The following is a 21,545-nucleotide window of genomic DNA, read 5'->3' on the forward strand; positions in this document are numbered from 1 at the left end:
AATTGTGTTACATGTATCAATACATTTTCTGTTATTCTGAAAGCTTGTATGGCGGGAGACAACATGGAAATCCAAGAAGAAGAAAAGAGTCACGAAGCAGAGGTATTCATGGTTTTCCTGCATGTTTTAGCAATGTGATGTTGTAGAACTAAAGAGCGCCGAATGCTTGAACTGGTGAATCTACGCCTCACGCAATAAATATATATGTGTAATATCGTCCAATGACATAGCAGCTGCCATCCCAATGGTGTCTTACAAAGCAACTAAAAGCAGGTCTTGTTTTAACAATGTTACCTCTACGTGCTCCATAACGGAAACAGCAGCAGTGCATTTCTTGTAAAACATTGGGCAGCGCAATGGAACATGATGACGTGACGTCGTTTTGTTCTGTCTCTAAACCCGCCTGTTGACACAATCAAATCAATTGCATAAAACTGATTAGCTGTTTTACAGTAGTAGCTGACAAAGTAAAAATTATACATAGTGTATATACACGGTAGTTGTAAAATTAAAATATGTACAGCCCTAACAGCAACATTAAATACTTGCAGTACATCGAACAGACGAGGCGTCTGCATGAAGTGGAAGCAAAGTTAAAGGAATATGAACAAAGTAGGGAGATTTTAAGTTTTCTGACCTAAAACAAAATGCTTGGACCTGTTTTTTAACTTTTCAAGAGGTAACATGAACACTTTGTGTCGAAATTGTTTGCACAAAAGAAATGTTGAGGGGTTTAATAAAGTTTACAACTGAAAAGTTGTTTGCCAACCGTAAAATGAAAGTATGTTGTTCAACCGACTCACTTGTAAGTCTTCCAAACAATTAGTTTCTGAACAATTCAAGAAGAATTTTTGTGAATTCGTTAGGCGCAAAGTTCCCCAACAATGTCCGCCTACTGTTATACCTACTGGTTTAAACGCTGTCTGATATTTTAGAGGTGTTGGTGTCGAAATGTCACAAACAGATTCGTGAACTTTTTATATTCCAGTACGATCTTATAACATTTGTGGTTGTTTTGCCCATTTAGTCTTTGATTCTGAAAACACAGCATGACTAAACTGTCAAAACCAACCTCCTGAAACCATAAACCTGAAACATATCCTAGCGCCAATTAACTTCAACTTTTTTGTTTTTGTCGTAAAGGTTTCACCGATGTTTCCGAGCAGGTGCAGCAAGAGTTTGCCGAGATGGAACATGCCATCCAGATTGAGCGTCAAAAAAGTGCCAAGGCTGTGAACATAGCTAGCCGGGTTTACAGGCAAAATACAATGCTGCGAGTAAGTGCTACCGACACAGGTTCAGAAAAGCGAAAGTACTTGTTTTGTTTGAATCTAATTTATAAGAAGGCTTCTGCTGAAATTTCCAAGATTACGATAACGTCGGTTTCCGACGTAATCACTACCGTGCGTGCTTTAATGTTTAACCAAGCTGACAATAAACCTCAGATTCGACTGGCTTTTAACCAATAACGTTGCCAACAATAAACAGACTATATAATTCGCACAAAAGAACATAAAACGCCGTCGCCAATATATGGGTGTAAACAGTTTTATGTACGATGTTTTATTTTTGAACAGTCCACTTTTCATGGAGGGCTCGATATGACCATTAGTGCCAAATATTGTGCGAGTAAAAATAAAACAGAAACACAAAGGCGATTTTTAACGTTTAAATCTCGGTGCGGCTGCTAATTTCGACGTTGCGTTATTTTGTCAACCAGAAAATGACATTCAAGACAAGATTTTCTATCCGATTTTTAGAAGTCTAGACGATATAGCTCTCGTAGTGATGCTCGTCGAAAGTGGGCCCGAGAAAGCTCAAAAGATAACGGAATGATGGTTCCCGCGGTGGTCGTGCTGGAAAGCAAAGGAATAGAACCTGAAGAGTTGGAAGATTCAACTGCAGTAGAAGAAGATCTGGAAGATGATGTGGTGGATAAAGAGTTGGCTGAGTTGAAAAATGGTGGGTCTACGGATTTCGAATTCTAAAGATACGATATTCCTTCAGTAAAAAGCAGCAACAGTGTATTTCGGTATCTGTTGACATTGAGATCTATTTGTTCGCTATGCCGCGTAACTCCAATATTTTGATTTTTTAGAAGAACCTCCTCCAATGATAAACAGCTTTGGGCTTAAGGTAAACTCATTTGCAAACCTAACTTCCGTTGTTTCTATTAAACTTAAAAACTAAAACCACAATTTTTAAATCCAGAACGTGAAACTTCAAGAACGTCTGGACGACGTATTGAACAAAAACGTAAAACTCAAAGAAAAGGTGGAATACCACAAACGAAGTAAGACACGACTAAACAATTTGGTCGTGGGTTTGACAAACAAAAGTCGACGCAATTACATTTAGCTCTTACTTCCCATTTTTTCAGTGGAAGAAGCTGCCACAAGCGAACTGACAGCACTAAAAGATCGGCTGGAAGTGGAATCACAAGTTCGCAAGAAAGCTGAAACATTTGCTGCCCAGATGTACGGAGAAAACAAATCGTGGATGGTAGGATCCCGCATGAATATTAAGTTCTTCACAACGTTAATGTGTTATTTATTTTAAAGATGACATAACTTACATGGCATCCCATGATGGGGCGGTAATTTTCCAAAAATGGTTGCAACTTGTTTCAACCCGCTTTACTGCCTTCCTTATCTTTAATGTAATTTTTTGAAAAAGTACTTTTAACAACCCGCCTTAATTCTGCTTAACTAGGCGAAAAACACACAGTTTAACAACAGATCACAAACTTAAAGTAAATACAAGTTCCTTTACAGCGTCAAAGCATGATCCGCAATAAAACGAAGAAAGTAGACGATGAAGGCGATTCAAAGTTGCAGGATGCTCTTCAGGTAAACAAGGAGCTGAGCGAGGAGCTGGAAAAAGTTAAAATGGAAAACCACCAGAAGGTATAATGATACTGCATTTACGAGACCATTGGACGTGGCGAGGTTACAGATATTTCAACACTACATCCTTAAACGTTGCTACACGTGCCTCATTAGATCTTGTAGTTGCCTCATTTGATCTTGCTTTTGAAATAATATACAGATATACAACAAAATATGCAAAAAACAAGTCGTGCAAGGGAGAATGAGGTCAACAAGTTTACATAGTTTACTTGCCATACAAAATTATGTGTAATACAACTATAAACGCGGTGAAAAATAAATACTTTGATCTGTACACAGATTGAAGAGCTACAAGAGAAGCTAACATCGTTAAGTGACCAGACTAACCTAAAAGATGAGAATGAAATCCTCCATTTAAAAATTGACGAACTGACGAAAGAAAACAAGCGGGTCGAGGCGAAATGCAAGGAACTTGAGCAGAAGATGGAAAAGCAGAAAAGCTCAGATAATGAAGAGCCACAGTCATCTTCAATTCCCCCACCTCCTCCACTTACATCTGGTATTCCTCCACCCCCACCACCGCCTCCTCCTCCTCCACCACCATTATCATCCAGTTCTTCCTCTGCTTCTTCGGCGAATCCACTTCAGTAAGTTTGATAGAAATGTGTATGGGAACGAAAAGAGCAAGAGCAGCTGTGTGATAGGCTATAAGGAATAGGTTCTTGGAACTTGTTAAAGATAGATCAAAACGGGGTTATTATCACATCGGTTGAAATGTTGTTTCAACTTTGCGTGCGAATAAGAAATTTTCTTGGATATAATTGGTGCATCAAGTTTGTTATGAAAACCAGTGGCGAGATTAATATAGGTGTGCACCAGCGGCGTGGTCAGGGTGTTCTGAGTAAACATTTAGGGCAAACCAATTGGTTTGGAGGAACAATATGTTTCCGTCCCCACACCAAAGAAAAATTAATACTGAATACGCCACGGTAGCGCATTCCATTACATTTAATCATTGTCTTGCAGGGTTTAAGGGGTCTTTAAACGCTGGGTATACTTGAATGTGCAAACAGTTTTGTGATAAAATTAGAATTTCAAAGTTGTTCGAATATCTTCGATATTCTGTGGCAGCGTGACTTGGCATAAGTTTAAATTATAAGACTTGGTACTGCTTTTCGACCACACGCACAAAAAACAATACCTAACTGCAAATAATTTGTACACAAAGGGATCTGCAAAAACTAGTCAACGAAAGAAGACAAGAAAGATTGAAGAAAGAGGGAGGGGAAAGCGGTGGCTCGACGGCAGTGAACTCTCCAGGCAAACCGAAGGGCACTTCACCGGTCAACTATGCTGATGCGATGGCTGAAATGATGAACAGGATTAAGATGGGAAATGTGGCATTGAAAAGTCCCAAACGACGAATGTCAGAGGCGCCACAAAATACTGAAACTTCACCACCTGTGCAGGAGAATGGAGATGAGAATGCTGACAACGATATTTTTAACACGTAAGTTAACTGATCTGCAAATACGGGTTTAATTTTAAATTTTGATGAAAATTTTATAAGCTGTACGTAAGACTAGAAGGCTGTTTTGTCATTGTTGCATTAAACCGAATGTGTAGCGGGCATTTATTTGGCGGAAAACTCGGCAGTGCAAAACAATTATTTGTAACAACTGCATGTGCAGATTCCGTCAAGGTTTAAAACCGGCAAGAAAAAGTCCAATGCGAAGTCGGCGAATTTCCGAACCAAATACGCCGAGCAAATTCACATTTCCACGACGTCATAGAAGCGAAGTCGATAAAATCGAGCAAGAAGAAGAGGAAGAGCAGCCAAAAAGTTTTCTCGTGAGTTTTTGTTGCCTTCGGTACGGTGATTCAAAGATACGATACAATTGTCTTCGGTCGAAAAACGAAATGCCACAGCAGAGAACAGCTTCCTGTAAAAGCACCCGTATGGCTAAAGCAAACACGATAAAACTGATTACATGACCCTTAAATTTTGTTGGTGCAAAAACAATGTCAACCGATAATAAAACAAACGACATATGGTGGGAGATCCCTTTAAGATTTGTAAACCAGTACCAACGAATCTATTTACATATAAGTCATACCTGAGTAACAAATTTTGGTAAGTAGACAAAACATTGGAAATCTATCGTAACAATCAAAAACTAACAAACCAGGAGTGATCCAGGTCTTTATGTTTTGTACTGCACACACAAACAGTTCTTTGGCCTTTTTAGACAATGCTTCGCTCTCCGGCAAAACTCGGAGTCAGGAATGACATTGTATCGCGGGACAGCGTTAAACATCCGAAGCACATGTCCCCTGAACTGATGAAGATTCTTGACCGGAAAAGAAATCAATCGAAGCAGAACGTGGCAAACGAATCGACGTAATCTTCTAAAGACTGGCCTTTGGACTTGTGCATGTTTTGTCTTGTGCCTGTGATGAGTACACCGTCATTTGGTTTTGTAATTGGGAACGGTTTCACATTAATGCTTATGTTTCTATGCGACGGTTTACTGCATGCACTTCTGGCCCTGTAAAGTCCGTTCTTTTTGTACAGTAAACATGACTAGAGATATTAATTGTGCTTTCGTTCATCACATTATGTATTTCGCAATCTGTTCGTGTTATTGTGCCTACATGTGTTTAATCCAGAGCATTTTGCTGCAAACAACATTCGGCTATTGTGCCGTTTGATATTCATTGACTGTTTGATGTTGGCAATCCCGTGTAAATAAAATTTGAGAAGAATTATAGTTTGCGTTTGTAGTCTCGTTTCAGAAAAAGTGCAAAGATAAAACTGAAGAAATTGCAACAGAATTTATTTCTTACAAATAACAATCAAACACAGCAACTTGTATGCTCGTGCCTTTGTATAAAAGGTTTTGAATTACATTTGCTACCATTCTACACAGCGTTAGGTCAATTCAATGTTTAAAATTTGGGTCGGAATTTATATTATTGGCTCTGCAACAGCAAAGGGTGGCGCAGATGGTGGTACAGTGTTTCCACGACCCAAACGATAAAATAATGCTAAACAACTTAATGAACATATTGATGTTGTACAGGGTGGCGGGTACATGAGCTGTGGTACCCTTGTATAAACACAACAGGCCGAAAATTGCACTGTCTGGCACCATGCAGGGGATTGGCAGAACCAAAGCACGCTTAAAAAGCACAAGATTCTTCCTGAGGCGATGTCGCTACTTCCCATGCAAATTGGATACACAAATTCACGCCACAAACTACTGCCCTTGGTGCTGTTTGAAATCATGTAGTTTGAAAGTTGTCAAAACGTGATTTAAGAACATTTGCATTAGATTACAAAGAGTTGCAAACTTGAAAGAGAATGATCTTAGGCCCTCGTTTTGTCATTGTTTAGTTGTTCCCAGCGTTTTAGGAACGCGATAAACAAGCCCGTATTGTATGTCCGAATATTAAAAAGATCAAATGAGCCGACTCGGTTGGCAAACCCACATGACGATGAACGTAAAACAGCGAAACGCAAACACAAAAACAAACAATGCATGCCCTGTGTGCTTGCACATTCGCGGACTTGAAACAAAGACGCGACTTACTCTGCTTAAGATATTTTTCAGCAACTATTAGCTTTTCTTTCATGTACTTGCAGATTAGCAACAGGTTAAAAGTTGCATTTCTTGTAATGCCTCATCTAACCTCAAAACTTAACAATATACAAACTGTGATCCTCAGTTTTACGCATTTTATTGGAGAGAGGGCGCTCAAGAGTAGCGCGACGACAACCGACCACACAGAGATCACGTGACAACGACGATCTGCGGCTGGCGCGCGCGCAAAGTCAAACAAGTAAAAAAAATAAGAATGCGGGCCAGATCACGTGTGTTTGTCGTGGCAATAAAACATAAAAGTAAGTTGATATTATCTGTTTTAAATTTTGAGACATCAGTTAGTTCATTAATTTTACCGGTGCGATACAGTTCGATTTTGGTTCACAGGGATTTATGTTGGGGCACAGTCTTGAATAGCAATATTCGTTCACAGCGCGACCATGGGCGTTGAGTTAACGGCAATATATATATATGTATGCTAGGAAGGTGGTTGGACGTCCAGCCAGCTGGACAACCTTCCGGCAGAAGACTAGACTGCCGATGCTGACATTTAACAAGCGAAGCAAAAAAATAAAGGTTAGAGCGCGGAAACACAGCAATTGAAAGGTTAGTAAGCCGAAAGAAATACGTACAGTGTGTAAATTAAATAGTTGCAGAAAGTCATAGAAAATACGCGTTTTACAAAACATGGGATGGAACTCAGTTCGTGAGAAGTCCGCTGCGTTCATTACACCGACTCTTCGAAGTCGTTACCCCGCCAAGGTAGTCCGTCATCCCCCGCAATAGTGACGAAATCACCGTTTACTTGTGACGCCACTTCTGCATCGTTTTTGCAAACCCGTTCAATTAGGTCGCTCACGAGATTTGCGACGATGACGTCATCTTTCGCAGGTTCGCATTTCGCGTCCGCGTTACTGATCGTAGTGACGGCGGTTTTTGATGACGTTGGTTTTTCATGCGCCCACGTAATGCTCGGTTGGATGAGCGGGAGGCAGGTGAACGATGAGAACGAGGGTGTGGAGGAAAGACGGGTGGGAGATGGAGCCGTGATCGATTTGAAAAGCGGTGAGACAGATTCCTCTTCGACAATCGGGAAGTTGCGAGAAGTGTCGGATGCGGCCGGGTGCTCGGGAGAGTCAATGAACAAGCTTGGGATCAGATGGTGTCGCTTGGCATCCATTGCGAACGTCAATCCGACCGGTTCAGGAGGCGATACCTCCTCCTCTTGTACTGATGCCTCAAGACGTTCGCGAACTCGTTCTAAAGTGTTTGACTCGACAATTGTCTCTTTTCCTAGAATACGCGAAGCAATGGAGGATGAGGAGCTGGAAAGATCAGGTGTTGATCTGGTCGGATGCAGACTGTTGTGATGCCTGGGTTGTGACTCAATTGAAGCTGAGCGCGCGCTGTTAAACATCGAAGTGTTTCTGCCAGTGGGTGGCTTGGTAGTACAGCTCTCACTTCGAGCAAGAGCGCTGCCGGTTTTTGATGCGCGGCGCGGAAAATTGGCAAGCAACGTAATCGGCGATGACGTCAGACTTCGGCTTCTTCGACAAGGACTGTTTTTTCTTGTGGTTACTTTCGTTCTGTACTGAACCTCGGCGATTGGGGGTACCTCTGTTGCGGGGCCGCCCTCTGGTTCTTTGTAGATCATAGTGTTGCTTCTCCTTCTCGACAAGGGTGATTCGAGGCGGAACTTTTTCTGCTGGTCGACTTTCTCTTTGCTCGAGGTCCGGCTTACGGCGTTGGCGGTCATGCTCCGACCTCTCCATCCATGCTCGTCGCCCTTCGTTGAGGAAGAACGCTTCACGCTGCCCTCCGACGATTTGTTCGACTTCGAAGAGTGGTTACGACGGGAAGTCGATGACTCAGATCCGGTGGAAGCTCGCTTATCTCCTTGGCATTTAGCCACAGCATCCAGCAAAGAGTTTATCCATTGTTTACGATCATGCTCGTCGGTGGCAATCAGAGTGTACGAGGAATTGTGTTCTTCCGAGCGAACGCGGAACGAGTGTTTGGCTGCAAAACAAAGCATACTGTGGTCAGACAAAGTGCAGTGACATAGCTGTTAAAACGAATCACATAAGAATAAAAAAATAAAAGGAGAAGGTGTACAGCAATATTAAATTTATCTGCAAATAGACCAACAGAAGCCTAATCGACTGCTAGTACTTGAGCCGACCCGAAAAGGTCCAAACCGACCGCAATGTTTATTCACCTTTGTCACTGCTGAGGATTCCTCCTCTGAACGATCCACTTAACTTTCCGCCTTCCTCTGAATCGATGGTAAGTGATTTAAGCGGGATGGGCTGGCGGTAAACTTGGTAGGTTAACTTGCCACCCCTGGTCGCGTTTCTGGTTAAAACCAAGGCCAAGTCGAACAGGAAAACGTGAAGTTTCTGTCAAAAAAGGAAAAACTCATTCAAGAACTCCATACATTGACTGTTGAAAGTATCTTATAGACATGGTGCCTGTGTATGGTCTGTATGCTAAAATTCCTTTGAATTACTTGGAAAACTGTGTACTGTCTATGATATTTCCATGTAATATATAACGCAACATGCAGTTACTCACCGTTCCTCTGTTCGTTTTTAATTGACCGGAACAGAGAAGAAATCGGCTCTCCTCAACAAACGAGCATCTCTGTTTCTCGTCCAAGTATTCCAGTTTACTTTGGAAAAAGCGGGATTGTCTTTCCCCTGTCAGATCGTCAACACGGGCGATGATGTCATTAATGATAACAAGCTGCAAAATAAACATGCTTTTTTGTAAATTTAAGTTTGCTGAAACTGTCACAACCAAACATTGGGACACCATTGCAAATCCGAAAGCATGAATGACCAATGTTGTATTACAAGTAAGCGTTTCAAGTTGAATGTCAATTATTAACAGCGCAATTAAGAATGCAAAAAAATATATCGTAAATTAGCAATAACCGAAGTAGACAGTTTTGATTAAACCTATTTCGGGCGCACTTGCAATAATAGTCGGGCGACGCGAGTAATTTCATTCACGCATGTGGTTGGCAGTGAACATATGGCAAACTGGCGGGATATATTATTTATGCGCAGACACATTAAGCAACTTAGCCTTGTCGGTCGCGATCCAGTTTTTAAACACACAGAACTTTATTGCTCCAAGCGGGAACAAAGTTTCTCCACACAAGGTGGTAATTTTAATTTTCCACAAACGTCATTGATGGCGCGATGTAACGGGATTATGGCAATTACCGGATTGTTAAACTTTCCACGATGGCCAGTTGCTCATACACCACTCACGTATTTAATAACCCACTCAATTGCGTTTGATTGACCACAAAACAGAGTGGGTAGAACGGTTCGAGCTTGTTTTAACCCACATTCGATTGAAACAAGTTGGGAAAACGCATCAGTAATAGGGTGGGGGCGACTAAAATTGTTACGTTGGCGCAAAGTGGATTAGCGCGTCATCAGGTCTGGTGTGTGACGAAACGGATTAAGTTAGGCGTCTGTTGTGTGTTTTTTTTCATTAAAGGCTGCAAGGCCGCCCGTCGGGGATCAGGACAATATGCTGTGGTTATCTATGATGACGTTATCTGTCAGCTGAAAATATTTATCGTCAACGTAAAGCCACCAGTGACGTTTTACATGCAGGGAGCTTGGTTGTAAGCTTTTCCCATGCATTTAAAGTCAAAATTCAGCCCTATGTGTCACCATATGGCGTGCTTAACAATTTTGACTGGGAGATCATAACGCAACGAAAATACAACATTTGGTTGTAGCGGCTCTTGGGAATGATTTTAAATAACAAGGTACTTCATCCTCTCCTGACACTAACCCGACTTGTAACCACGTCATCTGCATTCAACTGCGTCACTACCGGACCACGTGACTTAAGATTCAGCGCACGCGACAAGCTTACGAGACACATAATACGTATTTGGACAGGTTTTGAATTCACCTGCTTTGAATACTTGTACAAGAATACTTTGAGTAGTATAACACGTTTTCTAACGTACCATAACATATGTGATGGTTTCTGTTGGGTATTTATAACGATATAATCGATTCGATCTTGTTACAATATTGGTTCGCTCCTTCAATAATAAGGTACGGTATAAATTTTTTGGCTTGTCCAAAATTAGCTATAAGTAAAGTACGGTCTAGGAACTTACCGCTTTCTCAAGTCGTTCATGATCCGGGTGATCGATAGGAGTTGACTTAAGAATGTTCTTGAGCAGGAGGGGGTACTTGACCAGTCTTGACCTCGGCAGATCCAGGTAAGACCAAAGATCGAGCTTGCGGCTGAAGGGTGAAGCCAAGCAGCGCTGCAAAAAGTCGCGCACCCGATCCTCTCTGCTGATCACAGCGTCCAAAGTTTCCTTGGCGTCTGACTGATTGGCGCAATACTCCTCGTAGGGCGACAACGTGGGAAACTGCATTGAAAGTATGTGTCAGAAAACATAATGGCGTACCAAATCGAATTGAATTGCAAGCCCCATGCTCAGTGTTTTTTTTAAGGTGTTTTGTTTTTTTTAAGGTGCAAATTTCTCCAGCGGTTTCCCAAAATTTGCCAGTAGCCTAATAAATAATTCGTTTAAGCAAATATGGCTATTTTTTGGTATTTAAATGAAACACTTGCGGTCTCTTAAAACTACTAAGCGGTCACCCAAACCAAACCTTAAAAACAAACCTGCCCATGCTATTTAAGAGGAAACACCGATCTGTTACGTCATAGTCGCACGTACAGCGTGTATTGACGTGTTAAATAAATGCGAGGTTGCAGGCTATGTTTCATGCAGCTACTAATACGTCGACGTTTAATTGTGTTTGTTTTTTCTAGATCCAAAAACTTACCCAGTCGATGAACACGTGGCCAATTTCTTCACTTCTTCCGTCCTCCGATCTCCCTCCCTCAAGACGAGCGAGGAGATCTTCATGAAGAGGAAGAAGACAGTCAAGTTTGCCGAAGATTCGGCCAACCTCTTCTTCAGTGAGCATTTTTAAAGTGACCATCGAGTCTCGGTAAGTCTGAAGAAAATGAATTTGACTTTAGTTTTGGGGTCAACTGGATGAGTTTCGTTTCTCAAAACAAGCTTCAACAGTCTTATGGCTTCCATGATTCAGGGTATATTTTGAGCTTAGTACAACTTTCATAATGCGAGTTTCGGTGGAATTTCTTTTAGAATGGCTATAAGTCATTTAACGATACGCATGGGCGCCGCCACGTAGGGGCAAGAGGGGGCACTTGCCCCCCCTTGGAATTTCAGTGTACCTCAATTTAACATATTTAGCAGCAAACCTAATTAAATTGGCAACGCGGGGATTTGTGACATCGTTCAATGCTCTAACTTTTAGGCAACTCAATTGTGAAGTACACGATTTATGGCTTCATATGATTTATGGCTATAACAAATTCTTGATGCGGTAAAGTATCAGCCAAAATTTGCCCCCTCTTGCAAAATTTTCTGCCGGCGCCCATGACGATACGCAACTGTTGGGGTGTGGCACCAACACTGCCAAATGCGGCAAAGGTCTATCTTGGGTCTGGTGTATATCCTGTATGCAGATTATAAGCAACTAACAATGGCCATTGCGCAGTTTATGCATACAAGCATCAACGCAAAATCGATTTTTGTTAAGCAACCAACTATGCCCTATTATAAAAAAGATTTTTTTACTGTTATTTTGTGAAACAAACCGACAATTCTTACCTGTTTGGCCAATCGCAGATCCTGCACAGTATCGCATTCTCCCTGGTAAAGCTCAAAAATCGCTTCTTGTCGTTTTAATTCCTGTTCATTGAGCCCAGCGTGGTCGAAAGTCTCGCACCAAAGTCGACTACGTCGGTTCTTGTTGGCGCTGTTGTTGCGTTTACCCGGTGTTTGACCTGAACTCTGTTCTCCATTGCTTGGAGCGCTGCCAGGTGGGCGATACGGCTTGAAAGCTGGCGTTGTAGACTCCTTAAAGCTCGATGAACGCTGTTAACAAAAAAATATTGTTATTTCGGATCTTACTTACATGTTAAATTTACTTCAGGAAATCTCACATACCAAAAGTGATTTAACCAGCCTTGATAATAATGTGTGCCTTAACATAGCAAACACCATTTGATCGTTTTTAAACAATGTTCGTTATGAACATAAGGCCTCGATTACGTCATAATGCCCATCGTGACCTACATAGGGTTACGTAAAGATTACAGAGTTGCTTTGGCACTGGTCCGGGATTGCGATTTAATCAATTCCAGTCAGCGAACTGGCATGATGGATGTGCAGCAATTGCCTTGTTTGGAGATACTACACATAATACGTATACACGGCGGACAGCCAACTATCCAACACAACAAACGGGATTCCAACATTCTACCGCACATAAAGTCAGAACCATTGCAATAATTTGTTACGCAGCTCTCATTCGCAATAAACGCATGTATTTTTTTGTTCGAGAACACGAGTCACCGTAATCACATACAAATTCCATCTGGAATCTTCAAACAGTTCTGTGCCAGTCGCTTAAAATTTACCGAAATCGTTTCCTCGAAAATCCGTTCTTCGTGAATCGTCATAATCTGTAAAGTCTTCATGAAGGACTTCAAAGTACGTACAGTGCTGTCGCTTAGCAACAACAGCTCATTGAAACTCATTAATATTTTGACTTAACTGTAGCTAAAAAATAACAACATAACAATACTCTATTAACTTTACTTGACAAAGCTTAAAGTTGGACTGCCTTAAGCATGTTCACATATACTCTGAGCCCTTTAACTGAAACTAAACTACAGAAAATCGCACTGGTCACTGAAAGTAAGCCACTGAAAGTAAATGAGACCGCAGGTTTCGTTTTCTGCACGAACGGTTCACAGTCATGACGTGCCCTCTCATCCTCAACGTCACAATACGCAAACAAACGCTGTATTGTGAGTGGCTGAAAAAAATTAAGCAAATGGCATTAAACGAAACGAAATTGGTATTTTTAGGACAGAAACATAGTCCCGCTGTTGTTATTCTGCATGGAACCATGTTTTACAAGCAAAAACCTTGTTCTAATAAAGAGCAATCATTCACTTTCATTGACTGAACTCTTCACACAACTAAACTCTTTCCAAACTTTCAAAACTCACATTCCAACCCAAACCCAGCTCAAAATCCCCAAATTATGAGTAACCCAACGCGTAGTATCATTAAACCCATCTGCCACAATTCACAACCCGAATAAAACTGATGCTGGCGTGGATGTACTGAGCATGTCACATTTCGAATTGCACTAATCCCACGACATCCGCGGCTCATCTCATCACGACAGCTTTCTGTTCTACAGGAGAATCACGACTTGGACGGAGGCTAACCACTAGCACACACACATCGCGTCACTAATTGTCAGTTTGGTGAGATCGCTTGTCGGTAATTGATAAACTGTTTGCGGATGATTGCGAACAAATAATGGAAAGTAGGCCGACTCGAGACAGTTTACGAGACCTTCTTTTCCCTGACATACCTTCATGCAAAATCTAAGTACGTACATATGATGCTGTACTGAAAACGATATGTAAATCATCTGTATTATTGTTCTTGTTTACTCCACCATGCCATTGATGGTGGAATAGCTGTCTAAAATGAGCTTTCAACTCCGGAATCGAAACAAAAGTTTGCCTGAACTAAAATACACTTGAATGTGGTTCTGAATCTCAACCCTAAACAATGCATTTCATATGCAAAGTATTCCTGTTTTAACCCTGCTTCCTGGTACGGACCACCTTTTGCCATCAGTCAAATAACAATACCCATCTTAAGCAGTGAAATAGGGCATTAACTCGTCTCGAGACGTAGTCGATATACGTGTGTTATGTCATAAACAAAAATCAGACAACACTGTAGCGTCGCCAAGCGTTGTCACAAAACATGGCTAGTGTCTGTCTCAAAAAGATTAAAACTGGCTAATGACGATTGACGGCGATTGTGATGAACGCTTAATCGCCCACCTTTATTACATCACAACACGTTGTTTATCGCTTCTATCAGGTGGTGTGGTGATGTTACGAATAATCTATATGCGGTAGGCGGATTGAAAACAACAGGTTTTGCGAGGGCAGGTTATTAAAATTGACCATGACGTCACCCAAACGTTGATGTCATTCGGCTACATTAGTTCAACCGGTTTCAATGGATTGGAACACCGCGACGTTTCAGGCACAGTGTATGTAGACAAAGTCGAAGCAAGGGTTTATTACTTTTGGCACGCACAACACTACAGGGGTAACGTTTTCTTAAATATAAGCCTTAATAAATTACAGCTCCTTCCGCTTGTGCCAAGCACGACATTCATTACGACGTGATTAACAGCAATTTTGAACCTAGTTACTAACACAGCGTTGTTCAATAACAAGGGTATTTTGTATTACACTGTTAAATATTACCACCATACTCGCGGTAAATAAAACAAAATAAATCAAAGTTTAAAACACGCAGAAAGCTTACTACAAACACGCTTTTTAAAGGGTTGAATATAGGGATTTTTTCAACAGTTTAACAAATTACCCTTAGCTGTTGTAGCTTCACGCAGGTTTAATGAATGTTTATTTTTAAATATCTCGGCAGAAATCAATGTCTCTTACCTGGACTTTTTTACTGCCGGGTTTTCCGGGGGAGATGAGGTTGGCAAATGAGGCAACCGACTTGCGAAGCGTTTTCACCCTTTTTGAACTCGGCTCCTGATAATAAATATATACTGGGGTCAGCGCATAACGCATGTTTTGCTTACATAATATCACGCATAATGAATAAACACAAAATTCCAACAAAAACGAATAGAAGTGTGTCTGTGTACGTGCGTAGTATCAAAGACATAAATCTGATTATGTTTGTCTTAGATATATTCTAACCAGTATCAGTCCCGACAGGTGCATGATGTGTATAGGGCGGTGTAAAATACCCCCAATAAATATTTCAGTTGGTGCAGACACGTCATTTTCAGATTTGATCTAAAAGAAAAAGCCAAATAACCCGTCTTGGAGACACCTGACACTACTGAGACCTCGTTTGAACCAAAGAATTCTGAAAATTCACCCAAGGGTGTTTGGCCTCTGGGATACTGATGTTTTATAGAGGAGCGGCCTAAATGTGACAGATGGATTTCTTGCTTTGATACGAAGTCAATTTACGTCACCGAAAGTCTGTCACCTCCCTTGCTTGGACAGTTTTGGTGGTCTCAGCCAATTTGCATCGACCAGCATTTTTGTATGTTTTAAGGTTAAGAAAGAATGAATAAGCGTTGAATGTACGTTTTGCTAAAAATCATCAGAGGTTAAAAGAAAACTTGACTTTTTGGTACAGTTTTGTTTGGATTAGATTTTGTTTGCCTGATTGGTTTCGAAACAAGCGTGTATGGCTTACCAAAGCCTGCTTAAACTATGTGATGCAACATAACACCTTACACTGTAAAAGACATCATTGTGTTCCTGTAAAATGCCGCGGTAAGCTGTCTATTTAAAACACGCTTGACATTGGCAAAAATCCACATAACAGTAAGGCAATAGAAAATCTGATCACGGCAACCGCTTGAGCGTCTTATGTTCCAAAAAGAGAATGTCTCTTGCGACCCAAACGAGAATAAACGTGGCCTGCGCATGTTTGGACAGTAAATATTAGGTTGCGTCTTTTGCGTCATTGCCTTGGCCAGATTAAGAGTGGGGTTATGTCGGTGTATTTAGACGCGACTGAAAAACTGTACCGGTGAAATTACTTATCGGTTTCTGCACACGGCACATTGTTGATAGATCGGGGTTGTAAGCATCATCTTATCGCCAGTATTCCATAAAATTTCATAAGAAAACGAGTGCGCTTAGACAACACCCTTTGCCGGAATAGGTCAATACAAGACATGCCATTTTACGTTGGTTGTCGTACAGGTCGCATCGGGCGAGTTCAAAGCCTGATATTTCTTGTAACCCAACAAGGCGCACTTTGGCACCATTTTCTTAATGGCCGCAAGAACAAGAATCGAACACTCGGTTTAAGCATCAATCACTTCAAAGATTATAATGTCATCTCTCAGCACACGAGCCTAAAGGCGGAAGCAGGCCCCAGCAATACTGACGTAAATGCCAGAGAAAGTGGCTTCTTGCGATGTACGCATAGTACATTATCCAGAGATGACAAAATTTGTGTCTTATGAACAAAAAAATGGGGGTGTTTTTCTGTCGATATCCCTGGTCATCTTCTGTATAGATCACACCATTTAAGAGTCCTAGATTTTCTCGGAAAATGAGAGGGTACTGATGGCGTCACGAGGTCCACTCACGAAATTAAGTGTCAACTATTGTAAATCTTCGTGGCAGTAGCCGCTTTAAAAAAATCGGATGAGGTTTCTCGTAACCCCATTGTTAACGCCAGGGAAGTTAAGTTGACATGTTTAACATTGACATTGTTTTCAAACGGTTCCTAGTTTACTGCCATGTAACTCACTATTGGTCCTGCCCAATGATGAACGGCGGTAACCACCTGCTCGCTAATACACACAAGATAGCCATAAAGATATGAAAGTATTTCCCACTGATGTGGATTAAAGTGGCAGTTTCCTCCCCTGCTGGATTCGGGCGCCGAGAAGTCGCCATCAAAAATGGGTCAATTGTTTTGGCCTGGGGGTGGCCCATTGTTACGTAAACCATTGGTGACGTAAGGCTGTGATACCAAGCATGGAATGACGCAGGTAGCTGCGGAGATCAGTCGATAAGGACTTCTGATAATCCGCGGAACTTTGAAAATCTTCGTGTATTGGCTCAGTTAAAAAGGTCAAACGAAGACTTCTGTGAGGAATTTTTCGTTGCCAGGATTTCAATCACGTGAAAAGGTTTTGTTGCTGCGGCGTTTGTAAAATCTTTGCTTGTACAAAAACTTAAATCATCATTACAAACAGTTTTTCGCGTGTCACCCATCGGAAAACACAGGATTCAAAATAACACTGACAGGGGGCATGTTAAAATCCCCGCTATTATGGCACGGATGCATTCTACATACAAAAGCTGTTTTGCAAGACAAGACATAATCTACAAATCGGAAAAGACCCATTACCAATGACGTAAGACACCAAAACTGTGACGCAACAAAGACAAAGTAAATTAACCCAATACCGTTTTCTATTCCTAAAGGGCAATGCGTCATATTACAAAGACTTAGTGCTGTAATTGAGAAGTTTACACTGGAGAATAGCATGATTGGGCCTTGTCTGGTTGTGAGTTTGAGCCGTCGGGTGGGAATTTGTGGTTTTATGATTTTTTAAGCGTTGCGTTGTCAACTTTGGTATGTATGCAAAACTTCTATATTGTGAGGCTAAAAAACATTTACTTGTACTGCTTATACATTAATAATTCGACCGATTGTGTAAGCATTTATGCAAATGGGGTCAATTCTTAGAAAGAATTTATTTTAGATCAACCAACGGGAAGTGACTCAACAAAGGGAATGGGCAGTATAGATTATTATTAAAAGACTGAATTTACATCCCACTGTGGTCAAACGCCGAATCAACGGTGCGGGTGCCGATCAGCTTCCTGTGTGGCACACAACTGATTACAAACCTTTACTGAATGTGAATCACGCTATCCACACATTAAAACCACAAACTGTGATGTAATCCGGATGTTAGACTGGCCACCGTGACACGAACTAAACCAGAGGTGGTGATTGGTTAACGTATGGACAACAATTAGCATTTTGGTGATTGTGCCCCATTGTGTAAAACTATTTTTGGCAACGGAAATTGATTTCGGTGGCATTTAGAGTTGAATCGGGTGTTGTGTGGTTTGTTTGTTTTTTTCTCTGTAAGGAAGTGACTGCATCTCTCCATGCAAATGCGTCTTGTCAGTATCGAAACCTATACCATCACTCACATTTTATGCTGCCAAGTTTCCTTATTCGACAAAGCTGTTAAGTAATCAATCACAAATGAAACGATTTTTTACATGGAGGACACGAAGCAGAAAAAACTCTACCGCGAACTAGGCCCTTTAAGTTAACTAAGCTTCTTGTGGGTTTTAAAGCACATGGAATTTTTGATCGCAAAGTTCCTGTGGTTTAAACACGCCATGTTAAATGGGCTTAGCTGTATTATATTTGTCTGCTGTGGCATGCCACCAATACCGATATTTTGATCCGTCGTGGATTAAACTGTAAAACCCCGAGGCAGTGCAAACATACACAAAAACATTGTTCTGGTGTCAAATGAAGCTGCTGTAAAAACGAATCTACACTGGTCCCTGTCACATTTTATTGCAAGCTTACCTGGTTCTGATTTGACTTGTTAGTTTCGCCACTAGAAGGCACACTTTCCGATGAAGCCAAGTACATATCCAAAAACTCATCGTCATCCAAGTTGTACATGTCCTTGTAGGTTTGGTGAGCGGCAAAATGCGCCCCTCGTACATCGTCCACACTCGTGCAGTGCGACGAGTAGCGCTGGTAGAATAGAGCTTCTCGAAATCGGGCGCGTGCTTCAAACTCGCTGCCGGGGATGTAGGAGTGCTTAGTACCGGGTTTGGAGAAGAGTGAAGTCGATCTCCATCTGAGATCTTCACCACGCATCTCGCCGTAGGTGGGAAGATCCTCCATGTTTAGAGACATTACTTGTTTGCGCCTGTCGGAGGTTAGAAGATCGGCGCTCGCTGACTTGGTATCCAGTTTCTTCGTACGTCGGTTGTGGTGTCGCCGCAGCACCACGCCTGGGTAACCTATTGCTCGCTTGATCGGCGAATCAACCAGAGCCGGATCTGTTTTAGGATCGCCACTGAGAATCACTGAAGACCGAGGCCGAGAAGCGTTATCAGTGTGTGTTTGATCCGGATCAGAAAAGCGGACCGAGCTCTTTGTGCTGCTGGTAGATATCGAACTGTCTCTGTTCTGGGTTACAATACCGACTGGAGCAAAGAGCTGGGGAAGTGAGGCGTAAATAGTGCTTGCAATAGCGGACTTCCGCAGCCCCTGTCGCTCCGGCTGGTGTCGATCGAGTCTCCGCGGGAGTGTCTGAGCCGAAACGCTACCTCGCATCGTACGTTGGTCAATAGCGCTCAACGAACCGCCGAAGAGTGCCGATGCGCCGATCGTGGAAGCGTCCGAAGTGCTGTTGGTGGTGCTGTCATCGTAAAACTCGTGGGAGCCGGTGCCTCCGTATGTGGATGCTGAGGTATAAGCGGACGAAGCGACACTGGTCGGAGTGGAGTACGGTCGATCCCGAGAAGAGGATGCTCGCGTGCGGATGATAGTGGTGATCGGTGGTAGAGGAGGATCAGTGTCCACAATCGAGATCTGGACGTCGGAAGAACGACGGTGGCCCTCGCTTATGCTTGATCGCATTCTGTGGCAGTGAGAGCACTCGCTCATGAGAGACTCAGACAAAGTGGAACTTATTAGACTACAAGAGTCATGCGTAGAGGTCGACCCCGATTGCATGCGACTTGCTGGTTCATGGCGGGGTGTGGCCTCTTCCTCATCAATCCTGTCACATACTTCGAAGGCACGGAGAGTGGATGCGCTAGCTTCATCCTCCTGCACCATGGACGAGTTTGATCGATTTCTCTTCTTCTTTTCCTGTTGATCGCTGTCATTCGAACTTGTTGATCTCTGGCTGCGAATCGAGGACTTTCCGCTGTCAGACTTTTTCTTGTTCTTCTTTCCCTTTCGTCCTTTTAAGTCCTTCAGTCGGAACGACCCGCGTGTGCTGCTTGCAGCAGAGGATTCTGATCCCGCGTCGCCATCAGGGGAACGGGACATGGTGGAACGCCGGAAGAATCGGAAGATGCTAAAATCCATCGCAAGGGTTCTCGGTCTTCTGTCTCCGTTTGGCTGGAAGAGGGCTGACGGATCCGTTCCACGAGGTAAAGTGCATATTGCTGGTGGTGCGGTGGTGTTGTGGTGGTCAGCTGAAGGCGGCAATATCACATCACGTGATTCGGAAAACTCCTGAAGTGCTTGACCTCCGAAGGATTCCACCAGCGACCATGGGCGACGCGAGGACCATCGACTGTGCGAGGATGAAGATGCAGATGAGGCGGTGCGGGAACTGGACTCAGATCCAGGGAGTCGCGGATCGTCATTTGAATTTTTGCTAGTTTTGTTCGGTGAGCGAAGATGCGAATTTTCGTCCGAATTCACAGATCTCGATGGACGCCTCAATACAACTCCGTTTGAGGCGACAGCTGTGTTAAGGCCATTGTTCAGATTGGTTTGATTGCTACTACCGTTGTTTTGTTTTTCTTCATTAGGGGCGTATCTGTTCTTCTTCCCCTTCTTTCTCTGGTTGCTTCGTTTGCGAACCTCGATGCTTTGATCGACTGGGGGGTCTGGGATCTCAGATGGCTCCTTAGAGTCAAGGTTTGTGCTGGACTTCTTTTTCTTTGTGCGGTTGCTGAAAAACTTTTTCATCTTCATGGCAGGCTGTCAACTGCTGAGTTCAATTTAAATCCAACGAGAACGAAGATTTAACAATGCGTGGTAGGCCTATATGTGAACCGCTTAACTATGCAAATTCAGCTAGCAGTCTTAACCCTGAAAAAAGTAACATGTAAATTGTATTTAAAATTGAGACTGAAATTTGTAACGCCCATATTCAAAATTAGTACAAAATCCCGCTCTTGCACACCCCTGATTGAATAGTAAACTGGCTATACTGTACAGCGGATCAAGAGTTTGTGTTATAAAAAACGACAGTAACAGAACACGTTTTATGCGTCATGTATCTAAACAGTTTCACTGTGCCTACTGGGCGCTGTGTCAAACCAAGCAATGCTCAGATAACCCTGGATTTCACGAAAATACACAACTAGCTGCCATAATATGGTAACTGTAAATTGCAACAGCTTTGCAATAGGCTTTGTGTACATGACGTCAGAAACCTGTGAGAGAAGCGTGCGCGGAAATGGCGTCATCAGCAAACCGGAAGCAAGGCCGAGCGCTTAGGTGACGCGAGTGGCTGATTGACAAGTCGGGTTGTTTACTGACCAATCTATTCGAACTGTGGCGAAAGTTACACAACAAAGTAGAGACCACAATGGTCAACATATGTGAACTGTGAGTGACCTTCTGCTACACTTCTGTTAACACACTGGGCACTGGCCAAAGTAA

At 42.4% G+C, this 21,545-nt stretch overlaps 2 protein-coding genes across 2 annotated transcripts; one reads left to right on the top strand and one right to left on the bottom strand.

Annotated features, from left to right (window-relative positions):
- On the top strand, positions 1-5,609 carry LOC145223834 (uncharacterized). Its single transcript, XM_080090229.1, has 12 exons — positions 1-102; positions 552-612; positions 1,144-1,277; positions 1,761-1,962; positions 2,099-2,136; positions 2,212-2,293; positions 2,381-2,502; positions 2,775-2,906; positions 3,189-3,496; positions 4,078-4,359; positions 4,541-4,700; positions 5,099-5,609. The coding sequence occupies exons 1-12, from the start codon at positions 49-51 to the stop codon at positions 5,252-5,254; spliced, it is 1,731 nt and encodes a 576-aa protein (XP_079946355.1). The 5' UTR covers positions 1-48; the 3' UTR covers positions 5,255-5,609.
- Positions 5,610-6,573: 964 nt separating this feature from the next.
- Positions 6,574-20,989, bottom strand: LOC145222069 (uncharacterized). Its single transcript, XM_080088078.1, has 8 exons — positions 18,711-20,989; positions 15,047-15,142; positions 12,147-12,413; positions 11,290-11,463; positions 10,608-10,868; positions 9,029-9,199; positions 8,673-8,853; positions 6,574-8,473 (listed from the first exon to the last, which is right to left on the bottom strand). Exons 1-8 carry the CDS (start codon positions 20,850-20,852, stop codon positions 7,182-7,184), a joined length of 4,584 nt encoding a protein of 1,527 aa, XP_079944204.1. The 5' UTR covers positions 20,853-20,989; the 3' UTR covers positions 6,574-7,181.
- Between the last annotated feature and the right edge of the window lie 556 nt (positions 20,990-21,545).

Source organism: Phallusia mammillata, chromosome 4 (genome assembly GCF_965637545.1).
Source record: "Phallusia mammillata chromosome 4, kaPhaMamm4.hap1.1, whole genome shotgun sequence".
In the NCBI taxonomy this organism is placed as follows: Eukaryota; Metazoa; Chordata; class Ascidiacea; order Phlebobranchia; family Ascidiidae; genus Phallusia; species Phallusia mammillata.